The sequence below is a fragment of the Aulonocara stuartgranti genome (genome assembly GCF_965226115.1).
Source record: "Aulonocara stuartgranti genome assembly, chromosome: 14".
In the NCBI taxonomy this organism is placed as follows: Eukaryota; Metazoa; Chordata; class Actinopteri; order Cichliformes; family Cichlidae; genus Aulonocara; species Aulonocara stuartgranti.
In genome coordinates, this window is record NC_138950.1 from 6627197 (window position 1) to 6644442 (window position 17246).

Below are 17246 nucleotides of genomic sequence, written 5' to 3' on the forward strand. Positions count from 1 at the left end.
AAGATTGCAGAGTGAAGTTGTATATATTTAAAATGTGCATAAGGACTGTGGGAGATTTTGTCTTTTTTTTTTTTTTTTTTGTCTTTTTTTTTTTTAAAAAGCAACTCCACCCAAATTATTTATTCGCAACCCCCTCCTCCAGTCCACGCCCTCTAGCCACGACTTAGTTCATCCTTGCCCTGAGTAGAGTGTTAGTGCTGCCCACATATTGCCAGGCATCCCTGGAAGAGGAGGTGTATTAAACTTAGAGAAGCAAGCAAGGAGAGAGAGAAAAAAAAAATCCTCGGTGTGGTGCGCCTGTGTGTCTGAGTGTTTGCCTTGGGAGATTGGGAACCCTTTCCAGATGATCTGAAGCTCATCTGAAATACATTAAACCCAGGAGAAGAACGATCCTCTAATTCAGCTGCGTTGACGCTCCACTGAGGGTTCCTATTTGCTGTTAGAGGTACACCCATACATGTAGCTGCAGCTCCCCAAGAGACTGTTTTCATCTCCTTAAGCCAAAATATTTTCCAGGCTCCAGAGGGCAAGATTGGAGAGCTGGAGGGAACTCCCTGAAGAAGCCTGCATAATAACTTGGTAAATACTCCTTTTAAACTTTAAATGTGGCAGTAATGATTGGCTTGCATTTTAACTGAAAATATGTAGCTGTAATTGTAAAGTAGAGGGAAAACTAAGCTTTGATTTGGTATATAATGAGTGCAACAATTTATAAAGTAGCTAAATAACTTTCTGTATAGGCTTCTGATATTTTTCACTCCCCTGATACTTGCTGCTCTTGCACATTTCAATGTTACTTTCCATGTTCCAGGTCCAAAATTTTGTTGCAATTCCGGTGTGCAAACCCACGAGGCATTTTCCTTCATCCTTAAACATTATAAACGGATCCCAAAGCCTAAACCAGCTTTTTGATTTTCACAGTGAGACCATAAATCCACGTTTACTCGTACAGCTTGGCCGCAGCAGAACTTTTGTATATAATGGCTACATTTAATGCCTCTCCATTAGATCTCCAGGGTTCGCCATTTTGACAAGAGGGCTTTCCACACTGGTCTTATGACATGTCAGGACTGTGATTACTGTTTTCCTCGGGGGGAGATTTTTTAATATCCTAGTTTAAATTGGATTTGCAAGAGAAGCTCTTCACAGATGAGCTAACATCTGTTGACATGTGTCTTGCCTATCTTCCTTAATGTCAGTCTCTTTCTATAATGAGTTATGCCTTTGACTCTTAATCCAGGGTTTCTGTTTATATAGACTGCTGTAAAAAGATAATTACTCAAGGGTTACATTTGTTTTTCCATGAGAACACTATCTCCTGAGATGTCTCCTTGTATGAGCAGTCTGTGCACGAATTACATGTTCCACTTAGGGGAACTGCAGCGGATAAAAGAATGTCTTACTCATTTCACTGTAAAGGCATGAGCTGTGCCTGAGCAAATCCTGATGCAGGGCTGGGTTTGCAAGTTTTCCAACATGAACACCAACTTTTTCCAGGCATCCACTGAAAATGCTTGGCAGACTGAGGGTGGGCTGAAGTTTGCTTTAGATTCCACATTGTTTCTCTAGAATGTGGCAGACTTTGATCAAGCACACACAGGTTTCTTTTGGGATGTGGAGTTATCTCTTTTTTTCTGTTTGATTAAACCTCTACCTGCCTCATTTTCTCTCTGCGTTTCAGGATCTAAAGGTTTCAGTGTGTTGACTCAAAGGAGAAACTCCCAACTTTAAACTAAACACCAGCCCTATCGTTTCTCTAAGTGTGTGCAGAGAAGGGCTCAAGGACAAGTGAGCAGCATTCGTATAAATACAGGAAACACCTGAAGGTTTTTCCAAGGCTTGGCCACAGGAAATATAACTCCAAGCAACTGATATAACTCTGACACTGATTTTTGCAAGAAGCTCTCTATCCTCTTGTCAATCAATATGTCACGCTGGGGGAGAAAGAATGTGAAGAAGGCGCCCGAGGTGATCCACACTGTGACAGAGGGACTGAAGTCCCTGTACCGCGAGAAACTGCTGCCTCTGGAGCAGTACTATGGATTCCATGACTTCCATTCTCCTAGTTTGGAGGATGCAGATTTTGACAATAAGCCTATGGTGCTAGTTGTTGGACAGTACTCCACTGGAAAAACAACATTCATCAAGTAAGACACTACAATGCTATGGTATACGTTTGCCCATTCTTATATCTCCTGAGTATTTCTACTTTATTTAAGTGACAGCAAATATAAACAAACAAACAAAACAAAACAAACTACAAGCTTTTTGTCTGATTTACAGGTATCTGCTGGAGCAGGATATTCCTGGGAGCAGGATAGGTCCTGAACCCACCACTGACTGCTTCACTGCCATCATGCATGGGGACGTGGAGTCAGTCATCCCAGGGAATGCCCTTATTGTAGACCCTAACAAGCCTTTCCGCAAACTCAATCCATTTGGAAACACCTTTCTCAACAGGTGAGAATCTGGCTTTTATTCACAGTGCGTTGTGATTTTTTTCCCCACTAAGCGAGACAGTTACATTTTAGCATGAAATAGGCAGAACATGTGAGAGAACTCATGGAGGGAAAACAGAGAAGGAGATATTAAGATTACAGAGAGTGTTTTAGCTCTGGAATTTCAAGTGCTTGTGCCAAATTTCAGAGGAGGAGGCACTTGCCTTATTTGTGGAAAAATGGTGAAACAGAGCGATATCACCCAAGAGGGTGATGAAAGTTCATGTACTCAGGCAGGAACTGCAATGTATTAAAGTTGAAAACTGAGGTTAGTGGGGTCTACAGCCTCTTAGGGTAAAGAGAAACACAGAAGTCACAGACTGTGGAGGGACTGGAGAAACTGTAGGACAAACGTGACGTTTATTCCTGTCATGTTTACTGCCCAAGCTGATGTTTTTCCACTGTTGTTAGCCAAGGAAGAAGTTACGTCTTACAGTGAAGTGAGGTACTAGAGGCATAGCCACGCAGGCCAGAAGTGACAGGAACTTAGAGTGCTTCTGTTAATGGGCTCCATCATGACATTCTGGTGCAAGTTTTCCAAGCATGCGTTCCTGTCTCCCTCAGCAGGGTATGTTTGAGAATGTATTTGCGTCTCTCCTTTTGCGTTGACTTCCTGTTCTAGGAACCAGTGGGCTCGTTAAGCCCATAAGCTGCAGGAAGCAGTGGTGTTGTTCTAAGCCCCACATCGTTAGCAGGCCTTATTGTTTGATTCTGGCAGTAATGGTCATTTTCCTTCAGGAAGCCCAGAGCAAAAGAGGCCTGCTTGCACACAATGGCCTTCAGTGGGAGGGACAGGGTGTGTGGACAGAGTGGCTTTCAATCTGCTCCTGAGATCGCTCTGGCTTTTTTTGATAAGAATTGACTATTTCCACATAATTTAGACTCTTAAACAATCTTATGTCATTCTTTGTTTGCTGATGAATATGCTAGATTCCAGTGTGCCCAAATGCCTAACCAGGTTCTGGAGAGCATCAGCATTATTGACACACCAGGGATCCTGTCTGGTGCCAAACAGAGAGTGAGCCGAGGTGAGGGAAAAGGCAAAGGTGAGGAGAGGGCATGGGGGGCCTGCAGAGACACACGTCCTTGAACATCAGCTCACAAACTCATCTCCTTGGCACGCCTGGCTAACTCATGGGACCAGTATGCTCTGTTGCAATGACATTTGGCAGCAGAGATAAAAAAAACAAAAAAACATCTCTGCAGTACACAGCAGCCATAAAATCATAATAAGGAACAGAAACAGTGCAGTCAATTCTGCGAGCACATCTGGAAGAATGTACTGTTGAGCATTAACTATCACAATCACCTCACACCATTTTGTTTTTTTCTAATTTAATATTCACTCATGCTCCAAGCAAACCATTATTCCAATCAATCTGCATGAGCAACTAACAAGTTTAAAGTGTCAGTATACCCAAATTATGAAAACATATTTCCTTGCTTACCGCTGGTGGTATTTAGCCATGTAAACAGTTTTGGTTTGATCACTAGAATTTTTTAAAATATTCATCTGCAAGATTTGCTTCTATATCCTAAGAGGATGGAAGTAAATAAGATGTTAAAAGAGAAGTCTCAGTTTCTCACTCAACAACAAATGGACTGGATTATTCAGAGATACTGAGATGCTCTTTTAAAAGTAGGCTACTACTTTTTTTTTTTTATCAGTTCTTGTGCTGTGTGTACCACAGTTCAGTTATCAAAAATTTAGAGATGCTTTCTTAAAACCAAAAAAGATAAAAACCAAAACTATCTATGTGGCCATCCCACAAAAAGTATGTGGAATGTGTTTTCTTTGGGGGGATTTTGATGAACTTATGATTTAGTAGAATCATGTTGATACAGATCAACCAGTGCCTGAAAAAATATTAACTAATTTATTAGACTTTCACTTTCATACATTAAGTCAAAGAATTCTTTTTCATTATGTCTTGCACAAAAATGAAGCCTCTGTGACCAGAAATTCAGTCTTTGGGATTTTACAGATTATAATCTTTAGGGTTTGTGTCTGTGTCGACCTTCTTCCCTCTCCTGACCCTTGTTTGTTCAATGCATACTCCACATTTAGGTCTACGGATGAATCAGTGATTGCATCTTTTTTGTTTAAACAGGGTATGACTTCCCAGCTGTACTGCGCTGGTTTGCAGAACGTGTGGACCGCATCGTCCTGCTGTTTGATGCTCACAAGCTAGAGATATCCGATGAGTTCTCTGAGGCCATCGGTGCCCTGAAAGGCAACGAAGACAAACTGCGTGTGGTGCTAAACAAAGCAGACATGGTGGGCACCCAGCAGCTGATGCGAGTGTATGGTGCCCTGATGTGGTCCCTGGGGAAGGTATTTGGCACTCCAGAGGTTCTACGTGTCTATATCGGCTCCTTCTGGGCAGAGCCATTGCTGGTAAACGACAACCGTAAGTTGTTTGAGCTGGAGGAGGAGGATCTCTTTGCTGATATTCAAAACCTTCCTCGAAATGCAGCCATACGCAAACTCAATGATCTGGTCAAGAGAGCCCGTCTGGTTAGGGTGAGCGAGTTGCATATTTGTTCACGTCTCAGCATGTTTTCATTAAATGATTATTCAGAAAGTCATATTGGTGCACTCTGTGTGTTTTATTTCTCTAAATCCTAGGTCCACGCCCACATCATCAGCCACCTGAAGCAGGAGATGCGTTCTGTCTTCAGGAAGGATAATAAAAAGAAGAATCTGATCTATCAGCTACCAGTTATTTTCTCCAAGATCCAGCTTCAGCACAACATTTCTGCTGGAGACTTTCCAGACTGTGCTAAGATGCAGGTTTGTTTGAAACACTGGCTTTGTTTACAAGCAACTTCTGTTAACTTGTGGTTACAACAGGAAAGTTTATTCTAATGTAACTATTAATCTAAGGACTAACACATTATTCTCATTTTTAAAGGAACAACTGATGGTTCATGATTTCACCAAGTTCAAATCCTTGAAGCCTAATCTGATGGCATCCTTGGATGAGTTGCTCTCCAGTGACATTGCCAAACTGATGCCCCTCCTGAGGCAAGAGGAGCTGGAAGCAGGTGATCAACCAGGTGTGCAGGGTGGTGCCTTCTTGGGGACCCGTGCTGGACCTTTCTCAGAAGGTGACCCCTTTGTTGAGGAAAATGGAGAGGGTTGTGAGGAGGAGGAAGATTGGGTGGTGACCAAAGACAAGCCCAAATATGATGAAATCTTCTACAACCTTGCTCCCAACGAGGGGAAACTAAGCGGCACCAAGGCAAAGGACTGGATGGTGAGCTCCCGCCTGCCCAACTCTGTTCTGGGTCGCATCTGGAAGCTCTCAGATGTCGATCGTGATGGCATGTTGGATGATGAAGAATTTGCCCTGGCCAGCCACCTAATTGAGGTCAAGCTGGAGGGTCATGGTCTTCCCCCTGAGCTTCCCAACCGTCTGATCCCACCCTCCAAACGTAGGCAGAAAGGCTCTGATGCATAGACCATCTACTGGCTGTCACACCTATGCTACTGTTGTATTTGCTCTTATTTTCCTGCAGACCCAAATCTAAACGTTGCATGTTAGGTATGCAACGTTTCCTCTGAGAATGATTATAATCTTGCACAATGAACATGCTGTATTTAAATATAAGTTGACAAACAAGGGCTTTCAGAAAAGGATTGTGTATAAGTCAAAGGATCTGTTTGCTTCTTCCCTTTGACTCCTCAAAGTTGGCTTTTTTATGATGAATATATATTTGCTGAGCAGAAATGAAAGGCTGAGTCTAAGTGAGCAAAAATCTGCATGTACTTTTAAAAACTCCAGAGCAATTTTATTCTTAAAAAAAAAACACCTTTTTTGACATTTTAACATTCCTTCAGTGTCTAGATATTAGAGATTATTTGTAGGAATATGCCTTTTTTCACATGTGATCAGTCCAGTGAAGCATCATTTAGAAATTTATTTTCAACTTATTTTGTTGTGTTTTCAGCATTTTCTTCTCCATGTAACAGAACAATCATGTACAAATCTAAAAATCTGAATGCATTTCACTCTGATGCTTTACATGTCACATTTTTGTGCTGAATTTATACATTATTTTGTAAATTGTCGCTGTTTACGTTGTATGTGCAGGATCAGGATCTGCGTTGCATAAAAGAACATTACATTCTCAACTAGACTGAATGAATGCCATGTTACTGACTACTGTACACAGCTCTGCCAACTGTTCTTATGTTAACAACCATTGTAACCAAATAAAACTACCTGACTGTGTCTAGTGTCTTTGGTTATTCTTTCATACAAGCAAAAACTTTTGTACAACTTGAAAAGGTTTTTAAACTTAGTTATCAAAATGCCTACAATCTGAAAATAAATAACCTAAAATGGAAGTAATAGCTATGGGGGTTTGATTTGACTCTTTTTCAACAACATTTTGTGTTTTATCAAGCTCACTTGGTCTCTCAGTGACAGACCACATAAACAGTGACTCACAGTCTCCTCTGCCAAGTCCCCATACCACCATTTTCCGAGGCTCTTTCCCTTGTCGTTCCCACCATCTGAAGCCTTTTTTCTGCCCCTCGTTCTCTTGCACATACACATGCAGTCTATTTGTACCCCTTCATCCCAGTTTAGTTCTATGTTCGCATTCACATTAGCCTCCCAGCACACAGTGTTTGGTTTTGGTGTAAACTATGTGGTATGAGCGTGAATGTGTCCTGTGTAGAGCTGCGTATTTCACATAAGAGTTTCAGGCTTTCCTAAAGAAGGAGTGGCCTCCCCGCCTTCTTTTTCCACTCCTCCATGGAAAGAAACACAAATGAGAAACAGAGGCAATGCAGCCCTTTCCTCGCAGCTCTCCAGCTTACAGTGACTCACATGTGAAGAATGTGGTGGGCTGGACTGGGAGTTATTAATATCTCCTTTCCTAGGGTCTGCTAACTTTCCTCAGGATCTAAACATTGTACCTTTATGAAAGAACTTAAAATTCCCCTTTTGGACTGTTCCCGAGTGAGCCCTGCTGTTTACCACACCCTCTTCTATGTATCTGAGAGAAAAAGTGTGAGGTGATGTGTGTGGAAAAAACAGCTAAATCATCATAAAGACATGCAGTTTCTTGACTAAAAATGCTCTCCTTGTATATTATTAAGTCACAGCTATCAACACCTTCTTAGAGAGTAAAAATAAATAAATCCCAATAGCAGTTTGAACAGTGCTTGTCTGTTATGTAAATAGTTATTCTGGGTCATAAACCATCTCAAATATTTGGTATTCAAATCAAGCTACCACTGCAACCCTGCAAGCAGCCTAAATTACAGTTGATGACCCCAGCGACGACAAAGATCCCCAACAATGAAGCTTACTCAACAAAACTGGGGTCTCCTTATACGTCACTGATTGTTTATGTGGGGAATTCCTCACTAGGAAACCTGTGGTGGAAGAAAAACTGAGGCCGTCAGCTCTGGAGATGGGGTGACACCTGGTGGATACAGGATTCTTGGCAATCTTATGCTGAAATTGTTCACTGGAGTTCCCAGCTGTAGATGGCAGACTGGAGGCATGCAGCTGTGCACATTGAAGGACATGTTCAGACACGGGAGAAAAAGTGAATCCCTAGTGTGTAGGAAGCCCTACTTGAATTTTAACATTGTTTACAATTTTGGCTTGCAATGTTTATTAAGACAATAACCAAGACAAAACAAATAATTTCCTGCCTTCTGTTTAGGAGTTATGCTCTTGCTGTGTCTCTTACTGGGGGCATGCTATGTATTGCATCTATGCTAAACATCCATATCAAACCAAACACTCACATGATTTTAGCCTCCTTTAGAAGTTCAAACATCTTGCCAGGACGTGGAATATTTAGTTCAGTTCACATTTGTTTGTTTTTTCGCAGTTAAATTACTAACTGGGACTTTCGTTGTGATGTTTGCATCTTCCCCCTGTTTACACAGGTTTTCTCCAAGTACTCTGGCAAATACAGCAACCAGCAGCTGTGAACGTGTCAGTTAATGCATGTCAATATAAAACTGTTAACTTGGATTTGTCTCTTAATATTTCTGCTTTTTGTAGCTATCCTACATTGAGACACAAACAAGTTTAATAATTTCAAGTTCATTTATTTATTTTTATGCAAAAAGGTGAGCAAACAAAATTGAAAACAGCTGTATAAGGTTAGTTTAGCACAAATTACTTTTAATTTTTCCTGCCTATACACGGGACATTAAACTGAGTATGTTAGTGATTCAATCATTAACATGTCAAAAATATTGATGTAGAAATATACAACTTTTTGTAAGAGAAAATCCAACCTTTTGTATTTCTGTATTCTGTATTAAGGAAAAACATTTAGTATGAAAGGTAAAGTTACACTAGCACATATAAGATATAGCATATAAGAAGATAGCACAACCACTTAGAGCTCAAGAACTCATTACAGCTTCTTATCAAATGTCAGAAAAACGGAAATGTAATAACGGTGCATTCCATGGAAAATTTGAAATATTTTCCCAACTATACAGAAAAAAAACTAGCATTTTTCTGCAGTGCTTAGAAACTAAAATGATTTTTGATGTCTTTGATCTGCTTCATCATGTCACCAATTTGCTGTCCTTGTTCTTTGAGGACATCCTGAACAACCTTCTTCTGGGGAGCGTTGAGGGAAACTGTTGCCCTAGTTCCGGGCATATCCTTGCCCACTTGTGTCTTCTGGTACTCCATCTTCATGTTCACCTGTCTGATGCAGTTTTCCAGGTGTTTCAGTTGATCATTGATGGTCTGCAGCTCCTTCTTCATTTCCTTTTCACTGTTTGACAGTATGGGTAGCTGGCTTTGCAGGCTACACAACACTTTCTTAACCCTGTTCATAATGGTTTCTTGGCGATACTTTGCATCTTCGTATTTATCAGCCAACCTTTCTGCTGCTTCTCTCAAACTCTTCCTCTCCTCCCTGCACAGAGACAAATCCTCCAGCTGCTTGTTCTTCTGGCCTGTCAGGAGTTTCACCCTCCTCTGCATCTCTTCACGAGCCATGTCCTGCTTGAGAATGTACTCCTCGCGGAACACCTGTGTGGCTCTGCTGAGGAGCTCCAGACACTCTGGAGGTGGTGGTGATGTGTCCTTGTCTCCAGCTTTAAGTACAAGAGGATTGGTGGAGCTCCGTGCCAGGATGTTGCGAATGTGCTGCTCAAAGGAGTCTTCGGCCAGCCCACGCAGAGGGGAGCTGGCAGAGCCCAGACCTGGGTGGGAGCAAAGCAGGGGAGGGGAAGGAGGGCGAATGGAGCTCAGAAGGGGTAACAGAATGCACTCGTAAGTGCTGGTGATGCAGATCATGGTGGCGCCCAAGGCAAGGTCAGACACAATCAAAAAACCACGAATTGGAGCCGACTGACTGGTCAGGAGCGGTCTGGTGCAAAGAATGTGCTCTACAATGCAGCGCTTCTCAGCAGCCAGCTCCTGGAGACTGTCCTTATCCTCCTCATCTGATTTAAGGAACCTCTGCAGCTTGTTGACCCAGATTAGCCCCACGCTGTGCACTCCTGCTTCATGGGTGCAATGATACCGGTGCTGACAGAGAGGGTCTCTGTGCAGTTTGATTGGACAGGTGAAATCAAACTCTTGCGGCTCCTCGTCCTCTCCCGTTGCCACTTTAAGTATGAGCTCTAGCTCAACACACTCAAACACATAAAGAGCTGGCACTGTCTCTGTGCCTCGGATCCACTTTTCCACTGCCCCCGTGTCATCCTCTTCTTCAGACTCCAGCACGACACAGTGATACAGTGTGCCAGTTTCTGTGGCGATGACCAAGATACTCGGAACACATGGCAGGCACAGAATGGCACAAGCATCATAGCCATAGTTATCCTCTGCTGCTGGATACATGGGGAGAGGTCCAACGGGTTTACTCAGACTTATACCGTTTACCTGGCTCGTGTAGTTCACATAGGTCTCCCCATTTTCGTAAAGAATATAGAGAGGGTAGACCAGCTGGTCTTTGGAGACCTGTCCTGCCAGCTGCCGAGGAGGGGATGAAATCGGCCCAAAGTCAAACGCCACTGCTATCTCTCCCAGAGAAGCTGCGTACGAATGCACCGGAGGGTCGAGGCTGCTCTCGTCCTCTGACTGCGACACTGGCAGGATTTTGGCCGGTGTCTGCGGAGACTTCAAGCTGTAAAATCTGATCGTGTTGTCTGAAGTGAGCAGCACCATATGTGGCTCGTCAGTCTCGCTAGGGTACCAAGCAGCCTGTCGCAGACTGACCGACGGTGAGCTGGTGAAGAAGCGCTCCGCCACCGGGATGGTCTTGCAGTTGATTTTGCTGCGTCCGCCTTCAAACTCGGACCTCTTGCCCCACCGCAGAGGAAGCTCCAGGACCGAGACGCCTCGTTGACCGACCAGCGCGACATGGTGCTGTGTCGGGCTCACCAGCACCTGGCACACTTCAAAGAGCGGCGGGTTGATGCACAGCAAGGTCTGATACTTCCCGCTACCGGAGCTCTCCTCTGAGTTTAAGTGCCGCAGGTTGGTTGTGTAAAACACGCGGTCTGAATCGTCCCACACGAACAAATCCGCTCCCAAACAAAACGTGAGGTTCTTAGCGATCCCTCTTTCACTCGAGGTGCACTCCAAATCCAACTTCTCGCGTATTATTTTGAATATCGTGTGATTCGGTAAGTCATTGAGCCACCGTTCTGAATTGAGTGCCGCCATCTTGATCAACTGTCTGATTTCTGAAGGAAGCAGTAACGTGTTTTGGTTTTTTTTCACGACAGTCATTTAACGTGTTACGGTGGCCGGTGTCGTATATTTTGCAGAATCACCATGGCGCTGAAAGAGACCGCTGGGCTGTATGAGACACTTAAAGCGGAGTGGAACAAGAAAAATCCAAACCTAAACAAATGTGGAGACCTTCTGAGCAAGCTTAAGGTAAAGTCGCACATTTGCTTGTCCAGGGTTGATTGTAGGAAGGAAGTCTTTCTATTTGTAAACGTTAGCACTGTTAGCAAACAGATTGCTAACTTACGCTAGCCCAGCTAACGCTGTACGTTAACGTCAGTAACTGGATAAACACCGATAATTAAATTAATTTTGGTTGAATAGTGTAGAGTTTTCACTTGCTAACTACAAACCAATGTTTGGAGAGGGATCGAACAATATCATCATTTTAGGATAATGATGAAACAAATGATTAACTTAGTCAATGAAAGCTAACGTCACTGTACCTTTCGTTAGCTCAGTTTTCTGTTTGGCAAGTTTAAGCCGAGTTGAAAGAGGTATCACTAAAAAGAAGAACCTTTTTTTCTTTGCTTTTTTTTTTAAAGTGACTCGTGATAAGGACATCAGCAAAGATGTTTTTCGTATTCAAAAATTGTTCGTATATACAACCAGTTTTGCAAGGCAAAGTCAGTCAAATCTGTTATATTTCTATTAAGAAGCAACCATTATGAAAGTTATATTAGCCTATATATAAAATACACCTATTCAATTCAATCAATTCCACGTTTGGTACAGCCACTTGGAGATAAAGAGCTCATTGCAGCTTCTTGTTAAATGACAAAAAATACAAATGTAATAACCAAGTGCATTCCAAGGGGAATCTGAAACGTCCCCCCTAACTATACACAACTAGCATTCTCTTCAATGCTTAAAAACAAAAAGGGTTCTTGATATCTTTGGTTTGGTTCATCATGTCACCAGTTTGCTGTCCTTGTTTACTAAGGACATCCTATTGGACAACTGCCTTCTGGTGGGTATAAATGATAATGTTGGGGAAATTTCACATTCACAAAACAAGGTGGACCATCTCCAAGTCAAGCTTTATTCATTTTTTAAATTAGGAACTATTACTATTACAACACGGCACTATAGTTAAGATCTTGAAAAGGGAAAAAAACTGTTACAATAAAATATAACTTTGATAAATTAGATTGTTAATGCTTGTTACAGCTTTTTCCTCTGTATCTTGTGTTCTTCCTTGTTTCTTCCTTTTTTCTTGTGATATAACCCTGGCATTGAGATGCTCTGTATATGTAATTGTTATTTTTTTAAAACAGAGTTTGACTGAGAAACGAAGGAAAAAAGTTTCAACAGGAGTCTGACATCAAAATAAATGTTTTATAAGGTTGTCTAGGTTGTTAGAACTCAATGAAAACCAACTTTGGGGTTTGTTCTGTTACAAATGATGTGTTGTAATTTAGATTTACATTGTTACATTTATCTTTTCTTTTTAAACAGATTTCATTGTTGGATCTGAACTTTTTACCTACCAGTGGATCCTCTCTCACCAAGCAGCAGCTCATTTTAGCTCGTGAGTACCTGCAAATCAAGCTGCCACAAGTTAACACAACAGCTTTTTAAGTTACTTGCAAAATAATTTCTAAGTACAATTTATGTTTGTATTTTAGGTGATGTACTTGAAATAGGAGCCTTATGGAGCATCCTCAAGAAGGACATCCCATCCTTTGAGCGATACATGGCCCAGCTAAAATGTTACTACTTTGATTACAAGTAAATGCCACTTTCTCTTAGAGAATTTGTTGCCCAAGATTGAGGTCTTTTTGTAACTGAAGTAATTATTTACATCTTTTTCTTTTTTAGGGAAGAGCTGCCTGAAGCTGCTTACATGCATCAGTTACTTGGACTGAACCTGCTCTTCCTGCTTTCGCAGAATCGCGTGTCTGAGTTTCACACAGAACTCGAAAGATTGAGTGCTAGAGATATTCAGACCAACGTGTACATCAGACACCCAGTGTCTCTAGAGCAGGTGCTATAGCTTACTTATGGACAATGCCTGATTTTGATTTGGATGATTTTTATTGTGTAATATCAGGTGTTAAAGAAAAAAAAAATTTGTGTGTCCAATTGGAAATTTGTACCCGTAAATTGCTCAAAATTAGTGATATATATATGCATGCATGCTAGCATTAGTGTTAACTTGAAATTATAGAAGCTACATTTGTAAAATAGTTTTGATCCTACAATAGATGTTGCATCAGAGGGTTATGTTTGACTGCTATTTGCAGTAATTCCTTTATATGCTTCACTAAGATTTAATAGATTGCTTTTGGCCTGAGGTAGATTGATGTGTGCTCTGATATTTTATACCCATTATGTATTTAAAGGTATATATATTAATTTACACAAACTAAATATTTATTTGGACAAATGCTTGGCTTATTGGAGTTTTACTTATACACAATAATTTAAGTCCTGTTATAGTAACTTTGATGTAAATGCAATCTTAATATTTTATTCTCTCTCTGCTAATTTCAGTACTTGATGGAGGGAAGCTACAACAAAGTATTCCTAGCCAAAGGCAACATCCCTGCTGAGAGCTACACCTTTTTTATAGATATTCTTCTGGACACAATTCGGTAAGGACCATAATGATTTCTATGCCTTTTACACATTCTGCATTCATTGTGAATTTTAAAATATTTATCAGTAGCCTACAACCACATAACAACAGTTAGGTGTGCAAAAGCTATTTTAATCCATTTTACATAGTTGCAGTGAATAGTGTAAAGACAACTCAACACAACAAACACAATGATTTATTTTACTCTCATAGTTGTACCAATACTTTAACCTGAGCAAATGTGAAATAGATGGCAGTTTAAACACCTTTTTAAACAATATCTTTCCTGTCTTTGTCTAATTTTTAATGTTTTCTTGATTTGTACTGTGAACTCTGGGGGGAAAAACAACTTCATTTCACTGTGTTGTGCCATAATAATGTAGAAATGTATAAAACGTCATTAAAAATACAACTCTGTCCTTTGAAGATGACTTTAACTAAAGCTGACCTTTTCAATTGCAGCGACGAGATTGCAGGTTGCATAGAGAAGGCGTATGAGCAGATCCAGTTCAGTGAAGCTACCCGTGTGCTTTTCTTCAGTTCTCCCAAAAAGATGACAGATTATGCCAAGAAGGTAAGTCTGTTTTCATTTGGGAATCAAGCCTGTAGTCAAATCCAGATATTATGAGGAGGAGACATTAGATTCCTGCTGTGATAACATGATTTAAAGAAATTAAGTTCCTGCTTAACTCTGTTGCTTCTGCTTATGCAAATGCTTATTAAGATTTATTAGGTAAACACTGGCTGTCAGGTGGCCTTGGTGCCTGAAATATTTATGTAAAGTCTAAGTTGGTTCTTAATCAACGTGTTATGTTGTAGATGTCATTATGATTGGATATAGGAAGGGGAGTTGTCAGAAACTGGCTTGTTAATATACAGGAAAATGTCCCTCCAGATGTTAGATAAAATTTGTGCATAGGCAGAACCTGAAAAATAAGTAATATTCATAACATCAGATGGAAAAGATACATTTTACTGTTTGTTTTCAGATGTTCCTTAACAAGTTGTCTATAATTAAAATAAAAATCCTTCCTAGATTATTGCATGTAATAAGTCAAATAACTACATAAGCAATCTGTAACTGTTGATTTTCATTTTATTTTTTATTTGTTTAAATGAATACATTTTCCCCCATTTCAGAGAGGATGGAATTTGAGTGCAGATGGCTATTACTCTTTCACCAATCAGCAACAGCGGACAGAAGAGGTGAACATCCCTTCTACTGAGCTGGCACAACAGGTCATCGAATACGCACGACAGCTGGAAATGATTGTGTAATCCGCCCCCAGGAACACACTCAACCATGTACAGATGCACTCAGACAAACACGCCACTGGTCCAGTATACATCCAGTCAGCTCAAACACAGTTTCACTAAGGGATATGACTTCCTTTATTGCCAGAGTGGTTTATTTGTTTCCTATGCCTCACAAATCAACTGGCATCCATTATTCCTGTTTTCCCAAATCTACCTGGAAGTCTGACAGATTGGTTTTTATTTTAATACAAAACCCCCCACTGAAAATATCACCTTTGGTCTAATTAGCAGTTGCTATATAAATATCTATATTGCAGACATGTGAGAGTCTGAGTGTTTAAAGCCGGTTCTTTTATTCAAAATACCATCTGTCCAACGTTAAACTTTAGTTTTCTTTAGTCATTCCCAGATATTTCTTTTAAACACTGGGTCTCTTCTTTTTCAACTGTAAGAAAATTTAAAGTCATCACCCTAATTTTGGTATTCAGTGTCAAACAACTGTCAATAAACTCACCATTTTTTTCCCCTGAACTTCAAATTCTTTTTGTATCAAAGTTTTCTCTCCTGGGTAGAACAAAAATAAATGTATTGCCCTTGCCTTGTATCTAAAATTGCCACTGAAGTTTGTGTTTGACTCTTCCTCACTAGACATTTTGTAAACACATTGATCTACAATAAATGATTCATAAAACAAACTTTTTGCATGTTAGTGTTGTGTTCTTTATACATTTCTAACTTTCCCCAGAATTAAGCCACTGATAGCAGCTCAATAGTAATGCCTTCTTTCATTGGTCAGTGTCTTTTCTAGTCTCTTTCAATGTTGAGTAAGCTGGATGCAGCTGGTGCATTTGGAAGTGGAATCAAAAATAGAATTACTGATTATTAACCAATGGTACAAAGGAAAATATAAGGAAGGGTAAAATGCTTGAACTTTCATCTTAAGGGTAAGATTGGGTCCTAGTTACGATCACATAGTTATTCAGATTTTATTAATGATAGCCAGATTCCTTATGTTGAACGTATACTATACCATACCATACCACATGTCTCCTGTGCACTTCTTTTTCTTTGGGTGCTAAGCATGTTTTGGTTATTCTGACATGCCAGAGGTGGTGTTGGATATCTGACTTCAGAGCACCCAGCAACTGGTGATGATGCAATTGAAATAAATATCCATTCAGTTATTCATTATCCCTTTCTGCAATTATGAAAAAAGATTTAAAACAGACTATTTTTCTTTTATTTGTGGTATGTTGTTTTAGTTTCATTGTACAACTCCTTTAATCCACGATTGTTGGGTTTTTTTTGGTTGCTTGTTTTTAAGAGATGTGAATTGCACTTGGAGCTGATGCAGCTTGTGGGATTTGTGTTACTGGGTCACAGTCTTGTGAATCTTTTCATTGCTTCAGAGGGGCAAACTAAATGGTAAATGGCCTGTATTTGTATAGCGCTTTACACAACCAGTCATCCACCCATACATTCACACGCTGGTGATGGCAAGCTACATTGTAGCCACAGCCACTCTGGGGCGCACTGACAGAGGCGAGGCTGCCGGACACTGGCACCACCGGGCCCTCTGACCACCACCAGTAGGCAACGGGTGAAATGTCTTGCCCAAGGACACAACGACCGAGACTGTCCAAGCCGGGACTCAAACCGGCAACCTTCTGATAACAAGGCAAACTCCCAACTCTTGAGCCACAATCGCTCAGGAATTGAGTCCATCAATCTGTGTATTGTTTCACTGCCATTGCTGGGTTTCATTTGATTTATACTTATTTTCCTGATTGTATTAATTTGTAGGCCATTTAAGCAAATTAAGGTGTTATGTGGCCAGGTAGAGGTTTGTAAGAGCATTGTGAATAAGATATGTAAGTTTTGAATCATTAGTAATATTTTGTGTATTCAAATAACCTTAAAATGACAGATTAACCAAAAAACAAAACAAAAATAAACTGGTTTCACGGTGGAAGTTTAGTTTTTTGAGTACTTGGATGTGTAATGACGCTGCCATGTTTTGTCATTGCCTTACACTTACCGGCCACTTTTTAAGTTACACCGGTTTGAATGATTCGACATTTGTATTAACAATCAATCTGTTCAATCCTTTAGGCATGGTTAAGATGACTTGCTGAAGTTCAAAATGAGCATCAGTATGGGGAGGAAAGGTGA

At 40.6% G+C, this 17246-nt stretch overlaps 3 protein-coding genes across 4 annotated transcripts; 2 read left to right on the forward strand and 1 right to left on the reverse strand.

Moving 5' to 3' along the window:
- Positions 1-157: 157 nt before the first annotated feature.
- ehd2b (EH-domain containing 2b) lies at positions 158-6736 on the forward strand. 2 transcript variants are annotated; one of them, XM_082502646.1, is made up of 8 exons: positions 158-445; positions 517-579; positions 1682-2147; positions 2284-2460; positions 3429-3544; positions 4610-5022; positions 5128-5292; positions 5414-6736. In XM_082502646.1, exons 3-8 carry the CDS (start codon positions 1927-1929, stop codon positions 5960-5962), a joined length of 1641 nt encoding a protein of 546 aa, XP_082358772.1. In that variant the 5' UTR covers positions 158-445; positions 517-579; positions 1682-1926; the 3' UTR covers positions 5963-6736. The 2 variants fall into 2 exon arrangements, with proteins under 2 accessions (XP_082358772.1, XP_082358773.1); XM_082502647.1 differs by having other exon boundaries at positions 160-579; positions 3429-3526.
- Positions 6737-8570: 1834 nt separating this feature from the next.
- Positions 8571-11329, reverse strand: nup88 (nucleoporin 88). The gene has a single exon (XM_082502753.1). The coding sequence runs from the start codon at positions 11234-11236 to the stop codon at positions 9011-9013; it is 2226 nt and encodes a 741-aa protein (XP_082358879.1). The 5' UTR covers positions 11237-11329; the 3' UTR covers positions 8571-9010.
- On the forward strand, positions 11046-15769 carry psmd8 (proteasome 26S subunit, non-ATPase 8). The gene is made up of 8 exons (XM_082502754.1): positions 11046-11130; positions 11275-11386; positions 12695-12767; positions 12865-12967; positions 13058-13223; positions 13733-13833; positions 14280-14391; positions 14958-15769. Exons 2-8 carry the CDS (start codon positions 11282-11284, stop codon positions 15093-15095), a joined length of 798 nt encoding a protein of 265 aa, XP_082358880.1. The 5' UTR covers positions 11046-11130; positions 11275-11281; the 3' UTR covers positions 15096-15769.
- Positions 15770-17246: the final 1477 nt, after the last annotated feature.

Coding starts and splice junctions, on each gene's coding strand:
- ehd2b (XM_082502646.1), top strand. CDS start 1,927: ATGTCACGCTGGGGGAGAAAGAATGTGAAGAAGGCGCCCGAGGTGATC. Junction 2,461..3,428: donor GGAAACACCTTTCTCAACAG/GTGAGAATCTGG, acceptor TGAATATGCTAG/ATTCCAGTGTGCCCAAATGC. Junction 5,293..5,413: donor CAGACTGTGCTAAGATGCAG/GTTTGTTTGAAA, acceptor TCATTTTTAAAG/GAACAACTGATGGTTCATGA.
- nup88 (XM_082502753.1), bottom strand. CDS start 11,236: ATGACTGTCGTGAAAAAAAACCAAAACACGTTACTGCTTCCTTCAGAA.
- psmd8 (XM_082502754.1), top strand. CDS start 11,282: ATGGCGCTGAAAGAGACCGCTGGGCTGTATGAGACACTTAAAGCGGAG. Junction 11,387..12,694: donor ACCTTCTGAGCAAGCTTAAG/GTAAAGTCGCAC, acceptor CTTTTTAAACAG/ATTTCATTGTTGGATCTGAA. Junction 12,768..12,864: donor GCAGCAGCTCATTTTAGCTC/GTGAGTACCTGC, acceptor TTTGTATTTTAG/GTGATGTACTTGAAATAGGA.